Source organism: Rhinichthys klamathensis, unplaced genomic scaffold (assembly GCF_029890125.1).
Source record: "Rhinichthys klamathensis goyatoka isolate OS25496 unplaced genomic scaffold, OSU_Roscu_1.1 h1tg000229l_1, whole genome shotgun sequence".
In the NCBI taxonomy this organism is placed as follows: domain Eukaryota; kingdom Metazoa; phylum Chordata; class Actinopteri; order Cypriniformes; family Leuciscidae; genus Rhinichthys; species Rhinichthys klamathensis.
Genome location: NW_026606753.1, coordinates 3,998,039 through 4,024,854, shown reverse-complemented (window position 1 = coordinate 4,024,854; position 26,816 = coordinate 3,998,039). Strand labels below are relative to the sequence as shown.

The 26,816-nt window shown below is 39.0% G+C and overlaps 1 protein-coding gene across 1 annotated transcript in view; it reads right to left on the bottom strand.

Annotated features, from left to right (window-relative positions):
* The window catches only part of LOC130099449 (zinc finger protein basonuclin-2-like), a 188,822-nt gene that overhangs the window by 57,859 nt on the left and 104,147 nt on the right, over window positions 1-26,816 (bottom strand). The window contains exon 2 of the mRNA XM_056265155.1: window positions 24,461-24,706. Within this exon, the coding sequence (XP_056121130.1) occupies window positions 24,461-24,706 (246 nt within the window). The remainder of the gene's footprint in view (window positions 1-24,460; window positions 24,707-26,816) is intronic.

Genomic DNA, 26,816 nt, shown 5'->3' with positions numbered 1-26,816 from the left:
CTACCGGGGCACATTACTATCTTGTTCATGGCGGGAATAGTAGCCATTAAGAGCTGGCACAGATTAGATGAGAGGAGAAGACAGATGGAGAGAATTACATATTAAGAGACAGATCAATAAATGGATAGCAATGAAGATAATTCTACAACCGGGAAAGACAAAGAGAAGCCCCCCGTTCTTCTCTTAAGGGTGTGTAGCTGTGTGTATTGGTACGAACATGTGTGTAGTTCCATGGCCTGTTGCCCCTTGCTGTGTGGTGCCAGTGTGTTTGCACTGTGCTGTCATCACAAAACAACTCTGATCAGGGCTAATTACAGCACTGCAGAGTCCGAACAGATGCACCACACTCCTTTAATTACAGGAAACCCAGTCTTTAATATTTTATAGAAATGGTCTTAAGCACGGAACCCCAACGAGTCTGACATTGAGGAGAGGAGACGAGCTTCGTCCCGTAGGTTTGTGTGACTCGGATTTGCATTGTTGCACTAAGACCCACTGTAGATCTGTATACATAAACAAAAGTTGGGAAATCTAACATATCTAAAACCTTCAATCGGTAACAGAGGCACAGATGACGATTACTAGAAAGTGACAATGTGTCTATTTTTAATTAGCCATTGTGCTTTACATGTTCAGAAGGAATGTGTTAAACATCACTGACATCATCAACAGCCACCCTCTCAAATATTTAGATTGAATTTTATCAGAATGGATAGACAAACTGAAATATACAGTATATCAAATATGAGGAATGTTTCAGATGCTTACAAATGTTCCAAAGGCCTGGTTTTGGTGGGTCCAAAGGGGAGGATAATGTTAAACCAAGCAGGCCCAAGGAGATAAAACATTTTATCATAACCAGGTGGGTTTCTTCCCACTAACCCATTAGCCTAACACTTCACTGCAATCATCATGGGGGAAAACAGTTGATCAATTTTTGCCACTTTCTTTATCTCGCTTTCCATCATTTTCTAGGCTAGACACAAAATCCCATTTAATATAAATAGCTCAATAAGCACAATTACCAATGCAGACTCAGTCAGAGAGTACAACAGTGTAACAATTATAATAATGATGTTGCTGTGGACATGTGTTAACACTCAGCTTGGCCGTGAAATCCGCAATGAGATTGCATGAGCCTAAATGCTCTCTACGCCACACTGTTGAGATGTGAAATACTTAATGCTCTTTGATATGTAGCCTACCACCCATTAAAAATAGATGGCAATAATCATTAAAGGCATGTGAATTAATTTAATTAGCCATGCACTGCTACAGTACATGCAGCAGCATGAGGAAATGCATGCTGCAAACACAGAGCGAATGATGTTGATACAGGTCAGTGTGTATGGGCCGGATTAACGAGTGGGCATTTGGGCAGGCAAGCTTTGCGGTGTGTGTGTGTGTGTGTGTGTGTTTGTGTGTGTGTGTATGTGTGTGTGTGTACATTGAGTGGTTGGTTAGGTGGGATCATCCAACTCAACTTATTAACAGACACAAACAAGATTTATTTCCTCAAAGAAAACTAACACCATGGTCAGAGCAGAAGAGATCATCAAGAGAACATCAGAAATAAATAATTCACATACACACTGATCACATCAAAACACACCTTGGTCACTCAAACTAATTTGAATAAAAGTTCAATTTAAAATATTTTTAAATGTCATCACATAATGTACTGACACTGACTGCACCTTGCCCAGTCCTTTTTCATGACTATGACAGGGTTTGTGTACACAGTCAAGTCTTTTACTGAGTTTATGGGAAAGCAGGTGCGCAGTTCATGACCCTTTTTGACCTCTACCATATTTATGGCTTCAGTAAAAAAAAAGTGTGTGAAGATATGCAGTCTGTTTCCTCTGCTGTCCACACGTACTCTCTGCATTACAGGCACCAGGGAACAAACATGAGCGGAAAAGTCTAAGGCCCTCTTCCTCTTCCTATACTGGCTCAAATAAAACCTTCATCGCCCATCTTAAAGAGGTCATTCAATCAAACTAGACCAAACACTGTTGATCAAGGTTAAAAACCCTGATTATTATTGTACCGCACAGAAGAAGAGAAGAAGAGGAAAAGTGAGATATTATGGAGTACGTTGCTTGTGGTTATTCGTCAAGGGCCATCTTTCAGAACAGAGCAATTGAAAGACAGAGAAAAATAAATATACAGTGTGATTGAGATCCTTTGTGAGTACAGTATGTCTGATGGAAACAATGTCTAAACAAAATATTTTTAATATATAATCCTATCCATTAATTTAATCCAAAAATATATACAATTTAAATTCACCTATTCTATAATGAGCATTTATTTAAGTATTTATGTAAGAAAAAGTAAAAAAATGTCAGGGTGACACAATATCATAATGAAGCCTCATTTAAAGCCTCATTTAAAGAAAGAAATGATTGCAAAGAAAACCTTATTAATTACTTTGACATAATATTTTATTCATATTTGTAAGGGGGAAATGTTTTTCTGCTTATTAATGTTTAAAAAACAAGGTTATGTAGACAACATAAACGTATAAATCATAAATCATAGAAAGGACCTCTGTAGACACTTAGCGCCAGATTTACTAAACAAGGCAAATTAGCATGAAAGAGCAATCCCATAAAAGTGCAGATGGGAGTGGAATGTTCTGTGCATGATCTACTGACGACGTGCAAATTAAAGAACACAGACGCAGCCAGATCATTTCCATAATGACCAACGCAATCTACCAAGCGCATTGTGAATAGGCTTTATGCCGAGCGTCACGTGACCAAGCCGGAAAACAGATCATATCGCTTCCGATTCAGGTCTTTTGTATGTGCTTCATGAATTTTTTTGCGGTTTTACTCAAGATAACTTAAAAGGAGCAAGCAAAAATGAGCATAACCAATGTCCCTCGCATGTGCAGATTGATATTTAAAAGTTTTTTTTAAATTTTTCTTCTTCACACTAAGGTTTAGATATTTAAATAGCATAAAACACCAATAACAAAGTGAACTTAGTAGGTTAGCTGATTACCTTAAAAATCCATAGATATCGTAGTTAGTTCTTACGGCCGTTAACACTTTCTCTGACAAGCGGATGCAATAAGACCCGTTTTCCGGTTTGGTCACGTGACGCTCGGCATAAAGCCTATTAGCATCTGGTTTAAGACATGCTTTTTTTGGACGGTAAATAATGAAGCAAACACTGTAACAGTAAATTGACTAAAGCAAACCTTTGTAAATCACCTTGAATTATTAATTTAAATACTCTCCAACCATAAATGTTGCATCTGAAATGGAAACTCCTACAAACGCATATGTAATAAGGTCAGAAGCAAAAATATCTGTCCACGTCTTTTCAGCACTAAGTTTTCACTGCGTGTCTTTAGTAAATCCTGGCAGTAGTTTTTTAACGCCAAAAGAGGGTTTGCGCTGGTGCAAGCTGTTAGTAAATCTGGCATTTACTGTTTGTCAAGGCCAATAATTCTTAACTGATCAATAAACCTAACTCTTAAAATATCAGATAATCTGACCTTTTTAAAACAAAGCAATGCTAGTAGATTGTGAAATATCATGGTGTGTGCCTCCACTAAGAATGACACTGTATTTATGAATTAATGATAGTTATAGTAGTATAATAGTATAATAATTCATGATACTTTTTAGTATTATTAAGAAAACAATTATTAAGAAGTGTACACTTTTACAGTTTTCAAGGTGTAAGGAAAAAGTTTTTACTTGATGGATAGAACCCATGACAATTTAGAATGATTAAATTTATTAAATCACTAAATTGTTTTTTGTTTTGTTTTTCTTCAAAAGTGTACATTTAAAATAATTTGGTGCATGTCTATCTTTTACCATAGACAATTTTGTCATTGACCCATATATTAAAAACTGTAATCCTGTGCAACTGAAAAAAGCATGAAATAACTTGTCTGATGGAGTAGTTTTCATCAGAAAAAGAGTGTTTGTGAAGGGAGGTCAGCAAGAGGCGATATCAGTGACCTGTTTGCTTTCTAAAACTCAGCCAGTACCCTGGATTTTAATCCAGTGAATTCTCCTTTGACATTGTCTGCCATTTTGCATGCAATTCTCCCCATCACACATGCTCCAACAATTAGGCCAACACACTAATAGAGGCATTGACTTTTTTCAACACACCCATTAATATCTGTTTGTCTTGGAGTCATAGCAGAGTTTAAAAAAAAAAAAATTCTGACCACAATGCCTCAGAATTGCAAGACATTTAATACCAAATTCGACATTTTTCTTATAAACAAGTTAACTTAAAAAAAAAATCTGTTAGGAAAACACTGTATTGGATTCATAGTCACTTTGTACTGTGAGAAAACATAAGACTAAATGTTCTTGTGATACATTGGGTAGGGAAACCTCTTAAAGCAGTAATTCCTCCCCAGCTGAACTCCCCCCTCTGGGCCGTATTTTCTCTTCGTCCTCACCCTCTGCCTCCCTTGGTCCTCTCAGGTTAGGTTACAACTGCAGGAATGAGGGAGTGCAAGCGGTAACATGAGGTACCATTGGGAGCGATGGCCCTCCTGTCAGTGCTGTGCAGATAACAGGTCCATACACCCACCACAAGCCCCTTCATAATGTTCCAGCCCTCCTCAGGAACTTGCCAAAAGCAAACACCTACTCACTGTCTCATACACACTTGAACACTCTCACGCATAGTAAACACACACACACACACAGAGAGAGAAAGAGAGAGCGAGAGAGAGACTCTCAGAAGGGGAGGGACAGAGAAGTCAGACCATAATCCTCTGTTCCTCTGTTTCTCTCCTCCTCTCTACATGTGTCTTGTCAAATTTTCTTCAGCTATTGTCACAGGGTATGTGTTTTTTTTAAAAGTCACAGTTTAAAGAGAGTGAAATCCCTCTTAGTGACTGCCACAATCTATTAGCCTCAACTCTTACTTTTTGTTCAACCACCATTTGTTCAACCAAGTGTTTTCACGTCTCTCTCTCTCCCATTTGAAGAGCTCAGTCAAAGGCTTCCTCGGCGGCTCTCCTGAGGCCCAGACAAGGACCTTTGACACTCTTGTGGCAATAAAACATTCATGCGACTTGGTATCTGAACACAATGCAATTTCCCTGGTTTAACCTGAAAGGAATGCACTAGTCACAACAGACTACATCATACTGCCATTAGGCCCTGCCAAGGAACTGCTTTTCTGGCTCTGCTTGGCTGCCTTTGACGGGAAAAGCACAGAAAAAAATGGTGAAACAGAGAAAGAGACACACAAAGCCCCATACATGCTGAGTTTGCACAGGGGCCATTTCTGACTTCCTCCGGTGACTGTCTCCACCTACTGTCACACACAAAACACACATTCACACACACATACACAACATTTACAGAGAGATGCTCACATACTCACTCCCGTACACTGATCTAGAGATTTCCAAGTCCATGTGACCCTTTGGCTGACCTCAACACCTCACAATCCTGTAATGCATGGATCTTTTCAGCAGTCACCACCCCATCTCTTCCCCACATACATGCGCAGACACTGCACATACACTCAAATACATACATTTTCATGTAAAAGCACTTTCTTGGTCATTGTATTAGCTGTGGTCCCTCTAAAGGTTATGTTTTAATAATAATAATAATAATAACAATAATAATAATAGTATAATCAAAAAATTTACAGCTGAAACAAACTTTTGCAAAGTTACACATTTTTCAGGCTGCTTTTGGAGAGTACCTCTTCCCTGAATGGTGTTTCTCTATTAGTGCTATAAGGCTCTAGATTGGTGCTTTATTGAGTGTTTTATGGGAACTGTGGACAGAGCAAGCGGCATCAACCTTTCAGAGTCTAATCACACGGCACATTGGGGAAATGCTGTGGGGAAGGAGGGTCACTCTCCCACTGAAGAAAGAGAAGAACGCGAAACACAAAGAAAGAGCGAGAGAGAGAGAGACAAAGAGAGAGAGAGAGAGAGAGAGAGAGAGAGAGAGAGAGAGAGAGAGAGAGAGAGAGAGAGAGAGAGAGAGAGAGAGATATAGAAGACAAGACAACTAATTCCAGCTAGCACTAGTTACTGTGTACACATGTACTGTATATATGTGTATGCGTGCAGAGGTCAGCAGATGGAGGGTATTTAGGCTAAGTTCATATCCAAAAACAAACTGTCTCCCACACACACAGTCACTTCATCTACAGAGAGTGGTGGGTCACCAGAACATCTGCACCTCTTGGAAAAGGTGTGAATAAGGTCAAGACAGAGCAGTCAAGACAGTGAAGCCTTTGACAAAAACAGAAATACATCTGATATGTCAAATCACACTTCATTAAAGTGGAGAAATTCGCTGTATTCGGTAAAAAGTTGTAACATGCAATTGTCACCTTAAAGGGATAGTTCACTTTGAAATTAATTTTTGGTATGTTTTAGCTTACCTCAAGGGCATCCAAGATGTAGGTGTCTTTGTTTCCGCAGTAGTTTCAATTTTGACATTTTTAGGTCTAACCGTTCTTGCAGGTCTATGGTCACCACCTCAAAGAGCATGCACAGAGAAGTCCAAATTAAACATGATTTAATGACTCGTAAATGTAAGTACACATTGATGGCCTAAGACACGAAACGAGCTGTTTGTGTGAGAAAACGAACAGTATTTATATCGTTTTTACCTCTTGTAACTTCGGTCTGCGCAAGCGCCGGAAGTGATCTCTCGCGTGTGTACGTCACTCATTGTTTACACAGAGATTTCGGAAGTGTTACCTTTCACTGTGAAGATCTAAACATATTTAGATATACAGGAAATCGCAATGGAAGACGATTTCGATATATCAACAGACAACGTTGATTTTTTTCAGAGAGATCACTTCCAGCGCTTTCCGGCACTTGCGCAGACCGAAGCGCCCCCGCCCTCAATCACTTGGACGTGGCTGTGGTTACATGAGGTAAAAACGATATAAATACTGTTCGTTTTTTCACACAAACTGCTCGTTTCGTGTCTTGGGCCATCAATGTGTACTTACATTTACGAGTCATTAAATCATGTTTAATTTGGACTTCTCTGTGCATGCTCTTTGAGGTGGTGACCATAGATCTGCATTATATGACTGACAGACAAGAACGGTTTGACCTAAAAATATCAAAATTGAAACTACTGCGGAAACAAAGACACCTACATCTTGGATGCCCTTGAGGTAAGCTAAAACATACCAAAAAATTATTTCAAAGTGAACTATCCCTTTAAAGAATGATTTCTACCTGATTGCATATTTATATTGATTCAACAATATCAACATTTTTGATTTTAATAAAAAAAAAGTTAATTTAGATGTTACCATTTTTTAAGTGAAGTGTGGTCCACTCGATGCTGTCAATATACTTCAAATGCTTTTCAAATTATTCTAAACTCTGAATATACCCAGTCCTGTTCCTCCCTATATGCATATGCAAGGTGGGCAAGGCCCCCGAACCTTCAGGGGGCTCCCTTACTCTCAAAGATTATTTATGTATCACATATATTATGTGAACATATTTTTTATAACATGCAAATCTAAATACGCATTCAACTTTCAACAGTCATGTGGAAATTTATTTTTTTCTAATACTTAATGATTTATATTTATTTAATAACTGTTTTAGACTCGGACATCATGCAGTGCCGCAGATAATGACATGCATCTTGGCATATGGCTATATGGCTTCCATATGGCTTCTGTCCAAAGCAGTAAAAAGAAAATGCGGCAAGAACGAAGTAGGTTTTTGTAACATTTTTGTAACATTTTATTTAGTCTTGACAAACCATTTGACAACAAATTTGTTTAAAAAAAAAAACTCCAATCCATATCTACAGGTTCAATATTAGTCAAGTGTTTCATTAGTAATGCCTCATGATGAAATGTAACTTTCATTTTGTGTCAGTCTACATCAATACTCAAAACATTCTTATCTGCCGTTTAATGTATAAGAAATAAACACTTTCTTGTTCAGTCCTGCAAGCTGCCCTCTGTGTCCTATCAAGTGCTTTAAAAACAATGGCCATTAAGGTGCGTTCACGCCATGTCGACGTCGTAATTACCATAACAATTCTAAACTGTAAAAAGTCTTCACATGCTTGTAGAACGTAATTAAAAAGTGTAAACTCATAATTTTCCAAGAGCGACCACTTGTACCACATGGCCGCTGAACCACCTGACCACTGCAGATTGTGCAGGATTTTTTTTCCACTTGAAGTGCTCTGCAGACCGAGTTAAATCAAAGTACTGCAAGAGCGAAACGGTCCCTCCGTTGACAACCTATGCAACTACCACTTTCAAGCCCCAGAAAGGTAGCAAAGACATTATTAAAGTATTACATGTGACTCCAGTGGTTTAACCTCAATTTTATAGAGCGAAGAGAATGCTTTGTTTGCACAAAAAACATAATTTTTCACTTTATTTACAAAATCTTAATCTCAAAAGCGCGTTTACACAACAAAGTCTGCTCTCGCATCAACATAACACGAATGCATTGCGTTGTGATGCTCTCGTGAATGCAATCAAGAGATGCGCGGATCATGGTTATATTGTCTGCGGACACGTACCTTGGACAATCCGTGGGTTGGGCGAGCCAAGTAATAAAAAATAACATTCCAATTAATTGCTGGTGGATGAGAAATAAATCATTATAATGTGTTGCTATCAATAAAGACTGAGCTCTCACTTTATGGTAAAACTCAAAGAACGTGCATCACTCTTTTACTTTTGGTTTCAAAAACAATGTTTATCTTTTCAGGGAAAATCCATCAAGGAAACGTATGCCTTGAGCACCTCCTAGTGGTCATTATATAAAACACAAAGGAAAAAAAAAATACATGAGAAATTGCTCAATAACTTAACAGCTTTAACTAACAATATACAAAAGCTTAACAAAAATTATTCTGATAAGAGTGTTTTCCAACATAATGATGGAAATATTAACGTGTTTAAAGCTTAATTTTTCATCAGACTCCAATTTGCAGACTCTAAGCTACGTAGTTGCGGGGTTCACTTGTTTAAGCAGCAATGGAGGCAAAACAGATCCAGAAGAAATTTCAAAAAAGATAATTAAATACAAAACAAAAGGATGGAAAGAAAACTACAGTGTGGGAGCATTTTAGTAAAGTAGTTAACCAGGATGAATCAAGTGCTTTGTATGTGATATACAATTTCTGTGAAGCGCTGTATATGAGAATAATCGAATGAAGCCTATATCCAGCCTTTGCTTGGGCTGAACGTATTTAATTACTTGCGTGTGTTTGAGAAGTTACAGTTACGGAAACAGTGACATTCCAATTTAAGTTTGAAGGGAGTAAAGCCTCTGTTTAGGCCATTAAGGAAATGCAATTTGCCAAAGAAGAACTTTTACTGTAAATAAATGTTAATTTAAAAGCAGTCCACTTCAGTGTAATACGATATCACGTTTAACACTGAGAATTAGAATAATTCTAATGTGGCGATCGGGTGCGGATATCTAAATCAGAGTAAATCATAGGTTCGGGTGGGTGGCGGGTGGATGGTTTATTTTTTACAGCGGATTCGGGTGATGTTAGAGCTGATCCTCGCATCTCTTAACGTGCGAGTCTGCTGCTTTTGATGGGGGCCCCTTCACAAAGTTTTGCTTAGGGCCCCCAGAAGTGTAGGACTGGCACTGACTATACTGCCTTTTAGGAAAATGGTTATGTTGAACATCACATAACATAAGTCATATTCAAAGTCCAAGCCACGCTTGGCACAGTCTCTAAACTGAGGGGTTGACAGGAAGCACACCCCACCCCCAACTCAAAATTTTCAGATTATGCCCTGCCAATAACCCATCAGCAAATATATATGCTGTGGCCTGTGTATACACTAATAATATTTGAATGCAGTTGTGAACTTAGCTGAACTGAGCTCATGGTAAATCTATTGCCACTGTGTGTGGCCTGACACAGTCTGGATATGACTCAGCCACTCTCTCCAAGGGAACCTTGAGAACTGCTTATGGAACACTTTGGCTACCTAATAAAAATGTGGACTCTCAAAGCAGCCAAAATCCTATTCTGACTGACTACAGCTCGCAGTGAATGTCAGACACAGCTGGGAGACACAGATTCCACTAGATCCTGGCATAACAGACACTGTCCGGGTTTACGCTGAGTTAGTCTTAATTATTCCCCCAGTTTCATCCCATTACTGTAGAGGGACTTTAAAAGAAGAACTCCATCTAAATTTGATGGACTCAACATGGTCATGTACTACAATACACAAGTGATTTTTTTTCTCCCCAAGAGATTGCGTAAGTGTTTGTGTGGGTGTGGTTGTGTGTCATCAAGACAAAGAGAAGCTAAGTTTGCAATGGGTCACAGCTGAGGTGTGTCTGCAATATGTGTGTGTGTAAGAGAGAGAATTAACAAGAGTTAAAGAAAGAGCGTGTGTGGCCTGACAGAGAGAGAGAGAGAGAGAGAGAGAGAGAGAGAGAGAGAGAGAGAGAGAGAGAGAGAGAGAGAGAGAGAGAGAGAGAGAGAGAGAGAGAGCGCAAAAGAGGGGCTGAGGGGAAATGGGAAAGAGTTGTTAAGGAGAAAATGAGCCCACGGCAGCACAACAGTGAGCGGGCGGTGGCAGCTGGCGTACTGTGCTAATTCAGCACTTTAACAAATCAATGCCACTTGACAAGTACTTTCCCAACACATCACGTTCAGAAAGCCTCTCTGTGTGCATGTTTGGATGTACACACACAAATCTTTCAAAAAGAGTTATAGTGTTTTAGCGGGAGCTAATTCTGTCATTATTTCCTCACCCTCAAGTCATTCCAAACCTGTGTGCTGTATTATTTTCGATATAATACACAAAGAGAAATTTTAAAGAATGTAGCTCTTTTCCCTTCCATGGCATGAAAAAGAAAAGTCAACATAAAAGTATTATAAATGTAGTCCTGGGTGCTATATTTTATGTCCATCCAGGAACAGACAGAACTATTTTTAATTTTTAAAGTACTTTATTGGCATGATTTTGTTTACACAAAACAAGTAATGACAAAAAAATATTTGGCTGTAATCAATGGATATTTGTCTTTTCCCAGTAACACCTGAGAGTTTTTTTTTTTTTTGCTTTCTCGCCTATTTTCATTTACTAAAGTGAATATGAAGTAAAAATGCTCCCTTCCGTTGCAGCTCTCTTCTTCTTTTCTCCTTTTCTCCTCCTTTTAGTCTGCAGCTCTTTTGACTGAATTCAGGGGCAAAAGAAGCGAAGTGGGGTCACACCGAAGGGGGCATGAGGTTCTGATCGTCTGTCTATCATGCGTTTTTGTTCTTTATTCCCTCATTCAGACTTCAGCTAAAAAAAAAAAAAAAATGTTTTGAGGTGTATATATTTCTATAGACTGCATAGTTGTTGGTTTTTTTTTAATTATTATTTTTTTTGTATGCATGTAGCATGATGTTATGTAAATGGGAGCCTACCCCCTTGTGAGTGTGTACCTCCACTCCCGTCAGCAGCTGTAGGAACTAATAACACACACAAGACCTTTATCAATACTCTTATCTATTCAATTTTAAAACAAGAACATGTTCACTCTTGTCTGTATGATCAGAGAACGTAGCTCATGTTGTTTCCTTCGAGTAACAAATGTAGCCAGAGGCCTTTTTCAGGTCTAAGGCACGTTGGGCTGTGTGAATTAGCTGTGCGCTGAAATTAAAAAATGCATTAACATTTATTCTACACAGGCGAGAAAGACCATAGAATGCACCTTTTAAAAAAAAGCATGCCTCTGCTTCACAATGATGATAATAAAGCCATTAAGACTGATTATACAAGGGGCATTAAAATGCATCCTTGCACTGTCTTTACAAGTACACCGGCCTATAAGAATAAGTCGGGGTAATGGAACAATAGCTTATCAATTTAATAAGAAATAGATTCTGATGCGTCTTCTCTAGAATTAAAATTTTCAAAGGATTTACATTTAAAATAAATTTCATAGCTCTATTTACTGTGTGCAAACAATTATAATGTGCTTGTTTTTATTATCCTATTTAAATTCATTTCAATTAAGTCTCCTTAGCTATAAATTTTATCCAAAATCCGTGTGGGGACTTTTTTTTTTTTTTGGTCCCAAGAGGAAAATAACTTATACATTATATTAAATTGTGTTTTTTGAAACTGTAAAACTGCAGAAAGTTTTCTGTGTTGGGTAGGTTTATGGGGTAGGGTTAGGGTTAGGTATTATTTCACCCTAACCCAAAAACTCTATGGGACAATTACTTTATAACTTAATAAAAATTTATAATATCGTCGCTGTGCGTGGCACTTCCTTATAAAATGAGATTTTGGCCAAAATGACAGGAAAAACAGAGCGCGTTGAAAACGTAATGTGATGCACTACTGCCTCAATCAGATCTGCTCGTTCTAATGATGGAAAGGGGAAAAAAACACAAAATTCGCAGGTCAAGACCTTAATTTGAGCTTGATTTTGGTCAAATATTATTAATGACAAATGCAAGTATATGATCATATATAAAGCCACAATGTCAACTTGTAAAATACCGTGTTTTTTCCATTTCCTAAAAAGTAGCGGTTTTGGTCATAGCAGGGGGTGTGGGGCAAATTTTTTTTTGCCTGTGTCACAATATGAGGTAACCCCGGCCCTGTGTGTGTGTAGAATGTACAGTTTTTTAAGAAATCAAATGAAATGATACACAACACAAATGAAAACGCACTCTTTGTGTGACAGAATTCCTCTACTTCTCAAGTCATTTGTCTAGACTTAGGGACAAGTCAGCGAAGTTGTATCCCAGACAGAGAGAGAGATAGAGAGAGTCCATCCTCAATCCTCCCTACTGCCCGTGAGGTGATTACACTCGTCTTTTCCCCAAAGACCGCCCATTCTTATCGCTGCAGTACAGTTAATCCTGCCTCTCCGTCCCTCAGGGGTGTCAGAGAGGTGGGGAGGGGAAATGCTGGAAGGAGAAAACATTTGCCACTTGTCTATGACACATAATACCCGAGGTCCTTCAGGCAATCAACTTTTACCTCACATGTATTTGCTCATCTGAAGACCCATGCTGGCTCAACTGCTAGTAAAAGGGGGAGGGGGGAGGGGTCACAGGAGAGACAACCTAAATTAACACTTGACATTCAATACGGTCAGGGCCTTAATTGGCCAGAGCCTTCCTTAGAAAGCAATTTTCTATTCCCCAAACTACCTCAGGAGTGTCGTGCATGAAATGAGGTTGAGGGGGAGTATGTATGCGTCTGTGTGCACATGCATTCATGGCACAATGGACACAGCGTGTTTGGTGGCCTGATGGTCCCTTCCTCACTCTAATGAGAGAAGATCAAATATTGGTACGCGATCTAAGTTGAACTGGGATGGGAGCTCCCACCCCCTCCCACACACACACACACACACACACAGCTCCCATGCTTGCTTTTTTATTCTTTGTGAGTTATGACAATTGTCTGGTGACCACAAAATGCCAGGAGCAACCTCTGGGCACTTTATTTTATGTGCTCACTCTTCTCTAAACAACACACACATGCACACACCCGCACGGACACAGACAGACGCGCATAGTCTTTTCAGCCCTCACTTCACAGAGGATACCGTTACCGGTGATGCTATTAACGCTTTCAACCTGAAAGGAATTACCCTTCCTTTAGCTGATCAGACAGCATTTTAAACTTTTAAATGCATCCTCTATCTGTAATCCCCTCTTTGCCATGGGTATTATCAATTGACTTTAAGACCAGATAATGTTCTTCTCCCACACATATGCTCCTGGAAATAGAGTTTCACTTCACATGATTATAAACCCTACTCCTTGAATCGTGTAATATTTGTTGAATGGGTGAAAATCAATAGTGCTGAAATAACAGAAGGCTTGCCTACTGCTAACTGCCCATGTACATCTCGCGCAACGTGAGAAGGATTTATCAGCACGGGTCGATGCGATGCGAAGCGCAACCCACTCCCTAAGCAAATTGGGATTCACATGCTAGACTGTCCTAATATATCAAATATTTAAATATTCTTTTTGATATCACTGGTCACTCGCAAAAACAGGCCAAATCCTCTTTTGCGCTTGAAAACGGAGGCATTATGAGCATCTCCACTCTGCTACAATCAGCAGCTCATGATAAGGACAGGGAACTCTGACCCCTTTGGTTGCCTAGATACACTGGCTACTTCATTTGGAGTCCATCACAAGAGCAAATGAGTTTGTTTGAGCTTTAATTGACACCATGGATTGGACAGAAGGAAGACCAGTACCGCTCAATATATGACAATAAACCCACCGTAAATCACATCTGCTGTGCATCTGGGAACATGCGCTGTGACATTTTGTGCATTTTATGGCATTTATTATATAACATGCACACTTTTATACACTAAAAAAAAAAGCTTTGTGAATTCATCATAAAATGGAACCCTTATAATCCTCAATGACAAAAAAAGTTATCCCTGGTTTGGATGATTTTTAAAATCCTCATAAAAATCATGTAATTACTAATAAAATAGTTTGCCATACATGAGAGAAGTATGTGGAATAAAACTATTCGTAGACTTTCTAACGCACGGCATGTATGCAGAGTGGAGTGATCCTGAGATATGCCTCATGAACGTCCAAGCCTGTGTGTTTCCACAATCAGAGCAGCATCAGTTCCAAGCAAAGAAAAAAAAAGAAAAAGAAAAAACCTTTTCCCTCAAGCCTAAAGCTACAACACATACTCGCACACAAGATTTTGATATAAAATACGCCTCCGGTTGATTGCAGTTGTGGTTGATGACAGCACCAGCCCTCATATACATAATCACACACACACACACACACACACACACACACACACACGTCAACCTTTTGTACAAATGCTGGTCATAATTTATTGGGTTAAACGCAGAAAACACACATAAAACAAAAGCATTTCACAGTTAATATAACTTTTGCAATATTTTATGCATGCAGCAAAAGATCAAACAAATGTACAGTATGCATGCTCAGTAAATCTCTTTTGATACAAAACATGGTGTGTGTGTGTGTGTGGGGGGGGGGGGGGGTGCTTTTGTCTCATTTCTATAAATCATTGGCCTGAGACCATGTTTGCATTGTAAATAAAAATAGATTATACTTCTTGAAAATCTAATTGGTGAAATGTTTTAATTCATTTTCAAATATTTTTAAGCTGCACAAGATCAATCAGACTATTCTTTATAAAGTAACATTAAAATGAATTATTACATGAAAATAATTCCTTGCATTGAATTAAAATATTTGTTTTATTAAAAATATAAGTTTTATTTCCTTCAAAAATGTATCCATGGAATTTATTCAAACTAAATAGAATTATTTTTTTTTATAATAGATTTTACACCTGGCATTAGTCTTTGGGAACTCAAAATATTGTCAATCCAACCGCTAGAAAAGCATTTCTTCTTTGCATCAGTATTGCCATTTTTATATGACTTGGACTGAGTGCTTTACTTCCCCATGCTCAACAACACCAGTGTAGTGTCACTAATGAGGAAAACCACTGTGAGCAACTGAAATTACTGTCATTATCTGCGGACATATGTAACTATAACAGTAATAATGGTGGAAGGTAGTAGTAATAATAATAATAATAATGGTAAATCAGCCACAACATTAGATGAAATTATGGTGACACAGTCAAACCACACAGCAAAATTGAAAATGAGAGACTCTTTCCTGCAAAAGGGGAGTGTGATTTTCTTGTCTGTGTATTGTTGATGGTAGAAATTGCCCTCTTAGCTGTTTAAGATGAGGTAGACTAACAGCTTAAAAATAGCGGCCTCTGAATGTGCCAGTGGCATTGGCAACAATCCAGCAAAGAAGAAGAAGAAGAAAAAAAAAGAAAACAGGAAGCAAAGAAACAGAAGTCATGCCCTCATTTCATGGCCCATGTTCCCATTACATTGTCATCAATATGCAGAGTTTTTCCAAATATTGTAGCCTTACTTGTTCATTATCCCAAAACAGTTGTGTAACAGGTTTGCCTATTTTAGTTTTCATAAAATTTTGCCTGAATAATATCGGAGGTTATTTGAAACCTTTGAATTGACCTGGATTTCTGCATAAATTTGCCAAAATGATTTACATATCTTTAAACACACTGAGTTAATTTCTGTACAGACAAGAAATGAGTATTTGCGACATAATCAATCACTAGGGGTGCTGACATTTGATTGGATTTAAATCACCACAAGGTTCTCACACCTATTAAATGTGTTAAAAGTGATAATAAAATCATGTGAGAGCATGAAGAGCATAATTTTTCAGGATCTCAGGTGGTGTAAAGTTGAAATGTGAGACTGACTGCAGCGTCCCAGAGTTAAAGTTGAAGCCCAGCGGTAAAGTGAAAACACTCAGCAGGCTTTGGGGTCTGACTGTCTGATTTGAATGACCTTTACGGAAGGGCAGGTGTTTTCTGGATTGGACGTGGCATAACTCCGCACCAGTGAAGGTCTCAGAGGACTTGATAACTGACTCCAGTGATTCTAACTGACTCTTGTTAGAGCAAATCATAATGGAACCTCTTACCGGCATTCCGGGACAAAGGCTTTCAGGCACAGACTGCACCGGCGGCAGTACTAAGGTTAGAAGGAAATCTGAATATTGTCTCTGTTGATCTGTTTTCTTATTCAGTACTGAGAAATGCAGTATGAGCAGTAAAATCAAGATCAAGCTAAATCTCTGATTCCAATTTTTGATTTATGTAGAAAATTGCATAGGTCTTTATAGCGTTATACGACTAAAAAAAAATCTTAGAATCTTTTTATGAGTTTTAATGTATTCATAAAAAAAACTGCTGTACAGTACATCCCCCCAATCCATAAAAAAATGATTCTGTCATCATATAATGCCAATATATTCTTTCTTTTTTTAAAGCGTGTGGTCTCCGCCTCTGTGTTCATAACGCAGCCATCTTTAAACTCCTAGGTTATGATACCTCTCCACTCTCTTAAATAATTTAGGAACTGAGGTCAAGTCTTAAGACTTATGAACATTTCTGCATATTCTAAATTGTACAAAGAAAAAAAAAATTGCGTCATTCTTAGAATTTTGCCACAGGTCTTTATGTGTTCTGTCAGTGGCGTAACTATCGGTAAGCAGGGTACGCGGTTGCTTACGGGCCCGGACCAATCAGGGGCCCGCTTGACTGGAAGATATTGATTGACAGCCGGGGCCCCCTATCGCATATTACTACTTTTAGTTTGATCTCATTTTACTTTATCACGATTTTGTTTTAAATAAATAATGACAACAACATATTTTACAGATCATTAAATACATGTGTGAAACGAACAATCATGGATTTTGGTGTAATTTGTTTTGAGCTGGGACTGGGGAATCCCCGGGTCGGCTGTTTAACGTTACACGCGCGCGCCACTTCATGCGTTTTCTCAGATCGGATAGCTACTGATTTATCAAAACGATTCCATTTACAGCTGGTCACATAAATGTGTTTTTGCAAAACAGATATAAATCCGATCTTCAATTTCCGCGCTATATGCAGATTTAATAGAGTTCACGTCACCGAAAGCAACAGATAAGCTGCATTTTATTGATCATCAGCTAAAATTTCTAAATCGAAGACCTTAATTAGAGAGAGCGGCAACAGTACTGGTAAGATCATTTCGTTTCTTTACTTTTAATGAAGATGATTGTGTGTTAAGCAAGCGTCTGCGACTTACTTTCACTTTGATTTGCGATAGTTTGTGCGTTGGCTTGATAGATGCTCATCTGCGGTGATGCGTGTTGTTGCAGAAGCGTCGTCATATCTGACTATGACATATAGCCTATTATAACACGCTCTCACACGTTTATTTTTTTAGCATTTTTAGAGGAGTAAAATTGACATATGTGGTTTCAACAACCAAATGCATTTACACTTGTCCAGTGTCGTCTGGAATGCGGCCCAGACCACCTCCTGAAGTGGTTTGAGCGACCGGATTCAAATCCGTCTCGAATGCGTTTCGAAGGGAATTTACACCTGGTCTTTTCACGATCGGATAGCTATACGATCACAGAAAAAGCATGAAGTGGCCAGGTGTAAACAGTTCCTTGCGTATTGCATGCAAAAGCCTACTCGTGGACATTGCGTCATCACGTTACTGTTGTAGTAGGGGGCCCGCCTTGATAATCCTGCATAAGGGCCCGGTGTTGGCTCGTTACGCCACTGTGTTCTGTTGAATAGGTGTGTAAAAAAAAAAAATCTACAGCAACATTTTACATTTACATACATTCACAACAAATGTAGCTCCAAGTTTTGTGTAGCATTTTATTTTCTCTTATACATATGTTTTTGCAAATTTCTGAGAGGCTAATTTTATTTTTCCGTGGAGGTAGTGCATGTCTCATCTCTGGGAACACTGTCACCCAGGTCTCGCCTATCAGATCTCTCTGTCTCTAGCTGAGGTCTGAGAGGCCTCTCTCTCTCTTTCTCCCAGATCTCTGAGGTCTGAAGGGCAGCTGGTGCATTCTGATTGTGTCAGGCGCTCGGGGAACTAACAAGACGCAGAATGATGGTAATGTCCCCTCATTACCGCCACGCCGGGGGTGGTGACATCCTGACTCTAAGACTATTGAAACAGCAGTTTCCCTTTTAACCAGGACTTCCCTTCTGTTCAGAAAAAAAGGGGTCTAAAAAAAGAAAAACTTTTCAGAGCATTGACTAGCTTGACAAGGACCAAAAATACACTGAACAAAATGGTAACATCTAAATTAACTGGTTAATTATATTGGTCAAATATATTATTTAATACCACCGAATCAACCTAAATACATTAATTTATACCCACAAAAATATGTGTATGGGTTAAATCAGTTAGCAATAGCTCTTTAAGGGAACAATTGCATATTAACACTTTTTATAGTGTACTATATCATTAGACAGACAACCAAGTGAACTTGTTTCTATATAAAATGAAGCTAATATAGATGTCTGCTTCATTACAATCCCTCAGTTAAGAGGTTAACAAGTTGTTTTACATTCACAACCTCACATATGAATTCTGCTTATGTAAAAGAGGAAATCGCTGCAACAAAATGTGTCACTATTTTAAATAATTATGAATTCTTGTAATACAAGTATTCAATAGTTTTTGTAGTGTCTTATAGCCAAGTCAACAATTTAATCTGCATTTACCCACGGGAAAGCATGACTACCTTTCAACGCTCATCGTCCTGATAAGAGCAGAGCAGATGGTCTCACATTTTTATCGTGTCTATGTCCATGGGATTGACCCCATCTGTGTCGCCACAGAGAGCGCAACATCACCTCTCTTCTCCTGTGCAACGCTGGAGACAGTATTGCTCCGTTTTCTGACACTCCAGAAATATATTCCAGAATGAACATGTGAGTGGCCGTGTCGCCCCTGAGGACAGACAGAGAGCAGAGAAGAGGCACTGCACGAGCATGTGAGTGATGTGCCCAGTGTCAGCTATTGATCATAGCCCAAGGAACACACAGATCTCAAACACCTACTCATATCCACTCATCGCTCCAGAGAATAAAGGAAAGATAGCAACCAAATCTTTAGTGAGGCTGAATGAAAATCTTAACTGGATCGATTTGTGTGCTTTTCAGTGTGGGACTAGGGGGTGGGGGTTGGTGGGGGCTTGTCCCCGTTGTGAAGTGCTGATGAATCTGCCTCCAAACTGGCTGCAAGCCAGTATCACTGAAGAGTGAATTTCTCTACTCACGAGGGACCACTTCCCCATTCCCCAAAAACAACCCACTTATGTCCCACACTTTCACTAGCTCTCTCTCTTCATCTTGTGCTTCCTCTCTTTGCTTTTAAATATTTAAGATTAACAAAATCAAAAAATCAAAAATAAATAATAATAAACAGCATTTTGAGGATAAATACATTTTAAGAGAACTAAAATTTGGGTTTAAGCTGGTAAAATATCTAAATTTAAGAAATCTTTTTTTTTTCAAAGAATGTTGAAAACAATAACAGAGTGTAGTGATATTTCTCATGAGCATTTTAGTTTAATATTCTAACATTGCTTTGTAAACAGTGAAATTTAGGGAATTAAATCATGAATATTAAAACTAATTTAACACAGAAACCGCTATAAACAACATGTTTATTAAAAGCCATAACTGTAGAATATTGATTAATACACTAATTATATAATCACTTAAATGGAATGAGAAATACTGAATATCTTTTTTTTTCAGGGTAGAAAAAATAATAGTTACAACAACTCGCATTGACAGTAGGGATGTAGGCAGAGGTGTAGGCAGCACAATAACTGGCATGTATCGCTTGTGTACAGGCATGACAAACACACATTCACACACACTCAAAGAGTACAGAACTCTCGTATACAGTCGGCCTTTTCTCTCTCATCTGCTCATCACCTCTACATGCACCTTTTTGTAACTCTTGACTTCCACAATAAAACACGCAAGCAAGCACTCTCGCTTTACAACAAAAACAGAGAAAAAGTTTACCACTTTCTCTCTGATCCTCTCCCCACCCTCTCTGCTTCCTCCACATTCCAGTTTCTCCTTGAAAACATTAAGAGGCAGTCTGTCGGGGAAAGCGAGAGGAATTAGGAAAGAAAGCATCCCTGAGCCAGGTGAGATTACTCCCCTCAACTGAGTCCATTACTTAACAGGGTCAGTAGTTAGAGGAGCCAGATCCGTTCAGCACAAAGACCCCTGAACCAGCAGGCTCTTTTCTGTACAGTGGCGCAATAACTCGGTGTGCTGACTCCAAAGATGGTCTTTGAAATTAAACTCCCCCTTTAGTTGCTGTTTTACACAATAAAACTCCCTATTTATTTATTTTCCAACATATTGTATATGTTCAACTTGCCTTGGTTTTGACAATGACCCTGCAAACAGGCATCTTCCTGTCACCAAAGGTTGAAACAGTCACGCTTCCTGTGACTGCTCCATCTTAGTCAGCACTAGCTGCACCGATCGTGTTGGCACTGCCCTGGGCTCTGCTCTATCTGCCGAGAAAAGATGGTGGGTGTCTCCCTAACCACATATCCTCTTTCACTCTCCTCTTCTCCACTCCACCCTTCTCTTTCTCTCAACCAAGGCCAGCCAAGAGTCGTTTCATCTCGCACCCACACACACATGCAGCACAGAGAGGGAAAAAAGGAAAACAGACACTTCACTATAATCACATGTACACACGCTCCTGTACATGCACGCACACATACACCTGATCCCAAAAAAAAGAAAGAAAGAAAGAAAGAAAGAAAGAAAGAAAGAAAGAAAGAAAGAAAGAAAGAAAGAAAGAAAGAAAGAAAGATGGAACAAACACATGATCAGTAGGCTACAGAAGATCGCAAAATGAACTGAGCTTCAAATCAATCAATATAAAATAAAAATATATAAAAAAATGTAATAAATGTCGTTCATTTGCCAGGGTCGGAAAGGGGTCTTTTTTAATTGTTTATTTGTTACATTAGAGAAGATGTTTAATAAATAAATAAATAAATAAGAGCCTCCATAAACCGCATTCAACTCATTATTATTGTAGGATGTATTCCTAACTGTGTTCAGTTTTCAGATCTCAAAATACATGAGATCATACAATATAAATGTTATTTAACATTTACAATAGTTAGGCTACTCAATTAAATTAAAGCAACTGTATAGCCTAATCGGACGAATCGAACACAATCGGTCATCTTTTTTTAAAGGCTGTTTTTCCTTTAATATGTTTCTAATTACTTTCACTATAAGTTTCTGTTTAACAGTCGTGTCGCACCCGCAACCGGAAGATTTTTAGTTTTTACATCTTTCAGTCAAGGTCTAAAAATTTCAAAATGTAATATTCCTTATTTAAAATTAAAGAAATTATATTGCAGTAGCCTTTTTTACGTTTTGGTGTGGCGATGAAATTAATTTGCAAACAAGACTGGAGATTTCAGCTAATCGTTTTGCGGAAAATCTGTAATTTTCAGTGTCATTCGTTTTCAAATTATTATTATATTGTTATTATTATTATTATTATTATTATTATTAATAATAATAATAATAAAGAATAGAACATCAATAATAACAATAATGTATTTGCCGTTGCAGTTTTATTTTACGTTCTTTAGGCCTAATCGAACATTAGATGGTTTTTATGCAAAATTATCTACAATATAAAGTAATGTTACATTTATATGTATTTAAAAAAAAAAGGCATTTATGGAGTATATAACGGGGGTGGGGGTATGGGGGGGACAAGTGGTTCAGACATGAGAGGATGCTGAGAAGCCTCAGAGAGAGTGATGAAGTTCGCCTGCACCACAGCCTCTCAGAGTTTCCACGGGAGAAAAGATCAGATTCAGCACCTGAAAAAGGTTTGCGATGTGAACTGATCACAGCCCTGTTTCAGCAACGCGTGACAAAAGAATCACATCAAATGAAGAACCTTTAAGTGTTCGTTCGTAGTGCAGCCGATTAGTCAAGATTGAGCAATTAGAACCCATTAATAACCAAACCCACATTAACAAATATAGGCTACTGCATAAAATAAACCCTAGCACAGGGATCCAGGATCCAGAATATTTGCTTCTGTGGGTTTGATATTAATATCGACCATTGCACGTGGTCAGCAGTCAGTAGCCTATCATTTGTCATTTGTGGAAATGCACAAGTGTAGGCTACCTTTAATTAAAAAAAAAATCGGATCGGATATTAATTGATGATTAAGATGTCGTGATATTCTTGTTAACAGTAGCCTACATAAAAAGCTGAAATTAATTTAGGACGCAGAAATGTGTGTTAAATTATACGCTCTAAAAGGCTTGCAGCCGCTCTTTAGAAAAATACATTTGAAAAAAAAAAAAAACATTTGTAAAAATACATATTTGAGGGGAAAAATGTATTTCATTCGCAATGCATTTTAAAGGAAAGAACATAAAAAATATCAGTGGCAAACTAGTTTCTTGCCATCTGTGAGAGCAGCATCATATTTTATTATTGATTATGAACAGGATTATGATATTATTTGACATTTATCTAAAAATCTTTCTTTGAGATTATAACTCAAAAAGGATCGGATGGACAACATTTGCATTATGATATTTGTTTAAGTAGCACAATTGCATCTGAATAGCTGAGACAATGTTGTCCTGACAAAATAACTGATAGCAGCCAGATTACACTCTCATTAGCCTAATGTCCATTACATAAGACACTCTCTTAATAAAATAATTATATCCAACGATTATTGAGTGATTTAGAGTCGAATTCAAACAAACTGCATTTGACTTATGTCACTCATATTTTATGTCAAGGATAAACGGTTTAAACACGTTTTTATAACAAACGTTCAAAGGCGCGTCATAATACAAGAATGCAAATCACTTTATTTAGAGAATTTTACATAGTTATTAAACGCGTACGGTCCATTCAGAATGTCCTTCAACTTGCCATAAGAACCCTTCCATGTTTCATAGTGTTTTCGTGAATGATTGAAGCGCAGGACTGAATCCACCTGCGGCGGAGCTCCGATGCGCCAAACAGCTAAACGCGCGTCAGAATAGGCTACCATTCAAATCTTTATTCTCACTCAGATTCAAAATTTCTAAGTCATCTAGAACCGCGCAGACAAAATGTATTAGCCTTTCAATAATAAATAACATATAATTATTTAGAGAAATATAGTTTAAACTAAACGAAAAAAATAAATATATAATTTCAAATAAATACAAATTGGTCATTCATATTTTTTTTACGGTGTTCATACGCATCTCAGCGTTGCAAATAAAGAGAGCTTATCGAGTATGAAAATGAAAGAAAAAAAGTTCGTGAGGAATCTGGAAAGATATGTGGATGGACCCCCATTGTTGGCCAAAGGGAGTCCAGGGGCCTGCGATTGTATCAGTGTGTGCATGGCACAGAGAAACCAGCCCTGATGATTAATGTTCTGCTCACCATCTCTCCCTCCACAGACTCCGACCCCCCCCCCCCCCCCCCCCCCCCCATAAACATTCTGTCCTGATAAAAGCATTCAGCCCAGGAACTTTAAAATAACTACACAATGTTAAAGAGCTGTAGATTTTACATATAGCTAGGGAAATCGGAAGTACTTTTACAAGTTGATGATGTTAAGAACTCCAGAAACAAACAGATGAAGTCAATTATGTGTGCCACAGCCTGATCTACAAAGGGTCACCAAAACAAAACCTCCCAGTCCAGACTGACCGGACGAATATTATTCACTAATGCAATTAATAAAACTAATTTCTCTTCAACACTCAGAAACTTTAAAACGAAGGCTGCAATTTGTGACAACGGGCACCAGCCACTAAACCACTCAAAGAAGTTAAGCAAAACATAGCTTACACAGTAGCAAGCATTAAAATAACTGACACCAACCAAAACATTTTTTACATTCACATTCATACGCTAAAAAAATCTAATAAAAATCATGCTCACGCTCAAACACACACTTAACAGCTGCACAGAGATGAAGCAGACACAGTGTCACACTGAGCGAGAGGGACAGCATCCCACTGACCTGCTGGGACATTCTGAAAAGGAGGTTGCTGTCAGTGCTCTGCTGTGTCCATGTCCCCATGAAGCCCGGCTCGGCGCTGGCCGGTCTGGTGCTGAACTGCATGGAGCTTTCTCCTTCTCCTCCTCCTCCCCCTGCACCGCTGCTGCTGCTCCTGCTGCTGGCTCTGGCCGTGGACTCGCGTGCCCTCTCTCGATCTTGTTCTCTCCACACCACACCGCCTCTCACATCCAACTCTGTCTCCTCAGACTGCCGGCAGAGAAGAGGGGGAAGGGGGGTGGACGGGGAGCCGGAGAGAAAAGTAAGAGAAGGTGGAGGTTCAAAAAGGCAAAGGGTGACTGCTCTGTTCTTTTTTCTCTTCTGTCCTATTCTTGCTTTCTTTTTCTCTTTCTTTCTTTCTTTTCGTTTTCTCTCTCTCTCTCACTCTCTTTGCTATCTTCTCTTGAGAGAGGGGTGAAAGTGGAGGGTCTTGCCTGCCAGTAGCAGGAAGAGTGTGTTGAGTTAATTCAGGAGCAGGGCTGCACAATGCATATTTCCTCTGGGGCATGTGGTGGTAGAGGGCAGGATGAGCGGAGTGTCGGAAGTAAGGAGGGAGGAAGAGAGGGATGGGGGTGTGAATTGAAGTGAAGTGAAGGAAGGAGAGAAAAAAAGGGGGATGGCAGAAAAATGGAGGAGGAGATGGTGAAGGAGAGTTGTGTATGGGCTGTGTATGGGCTGTCCTCCAAACATACACGGACATATATACACATACACACATTCCAAACAGAAATCAATCGTAGAGCAAACTCAGTCACCCGTACCCTGCCCTTTGAACCCCTCGCACACCTCTACATGCACAAAAACACCACTTATATTTTGCACTAAAAATACACTTTCACTCTTTCCACGTCTATGCTCTTGTAATCAAAACCAACTATTTTATCACTGCAAATAGTTCTCTTAAAAAGTTTCATTCAAAAATAAAACCAAAAGGACTTTAAAACTATTTTTCCAAGAGCCGAAGACAAATCGTCCCTCCCTTCTCCCCAAAAGGTGCCCTTTCTCACCAGCGTGTCCAGCGTGGTTTTCCTTCCAGCTGTGTGGAGATCAGGTGTTGGAGTGTGTCAGTTGCAAAGCAGCCCCTCCTCTCTCTCTCTTTCTCCTTCCCTGTCTTTCTTTCTTCAGGCCCCCTTCTCGCCTTCAGAGATGCCTGTCCTCTGTTTCCAGACTAACTCCAGCTAGAGCTGTGTCAGTGTGCATGTGCGTGCAGCCGTGAGTACATGTGTGTTGTTGTGAGGTAGAGCATGTGTGTGTCGGGCCGCAGCACGTCTGAGTTAACTGCTCCTCTCTTCTTGCTGGCACTCAATGACACGGCTCTCTCTCTCTCCTCCACTGATCTGCTTTCCCACTGAGAGGAGAGAGAGAGAGAGAGCAGGAGGGGAAAGGGTTGTCCCTGTCTTATTACCAGCTCTCCATGCCTGATGCTTCTTCACTCCAGACCTCAGTGGGATTGAGCCACTCTCTAATACATGCACTCTCACACACGCACACGCACACACACACACACACACACCGCACACACACACACACAGAACTGGCCCATTCACACAACTATTCCAAGCAAATAATGCATTTGTCAATACAATTGGACAAGCTCCAACTTCTATAATAACCTCAATGCTAAACGAAAAGACGTTTCTCAGCCTTCCAATTGCACTTTATTTTATTTTTCTTTATTTCGTTTTTACTCTTGACAGCCAGTAAACACTCAATATGTAAAAAAATATAGTTTTTAAAAAACATTTAAAAAATAAATAAATGTATAAATAAGTATTTAAATTGCATCACTTATGAATTGTGTCTCCACGTCTACTTTCACACCAGCTGGATTTAAAGCAGAATGTGTCACTAAAACTACACTAGAGCCAGGTATTTTAAGGTGGTCACACAACCACTTGATTTTTATTACAAAGTCTGATTCCTTTGTCTGTTTTTCTCTCCCCTAGTATTAAACAGCTCTAGCTAATGGTTCTATGCAATCATTCCACGCCCCCCCCCCCCAACTCCCCCTGTGAATGCGCGCACACACACACCGTCTTGTGGAGTAGTGCGGCAGAGCACATAATCATACATACTCTCCCACTCACAAACACACACACACATGCACGGAAACCTCGAGTGGATGCTTTCAGATTTTAATTAAGAAAAAAATGAGGAAGAGGCTCCATTTTTGCCAAATTGGTCCCCGCAGCAGACAGTCTCACAAAGGTGGGGAAGAGAAAGAAAGCCCTAACATATGCACTTACAATAAGTGGCGGCATCTCTTCCTCATTGTACATGCCAAAACATTTTATATGAGAAATGTGTTGTGTAATGAAGC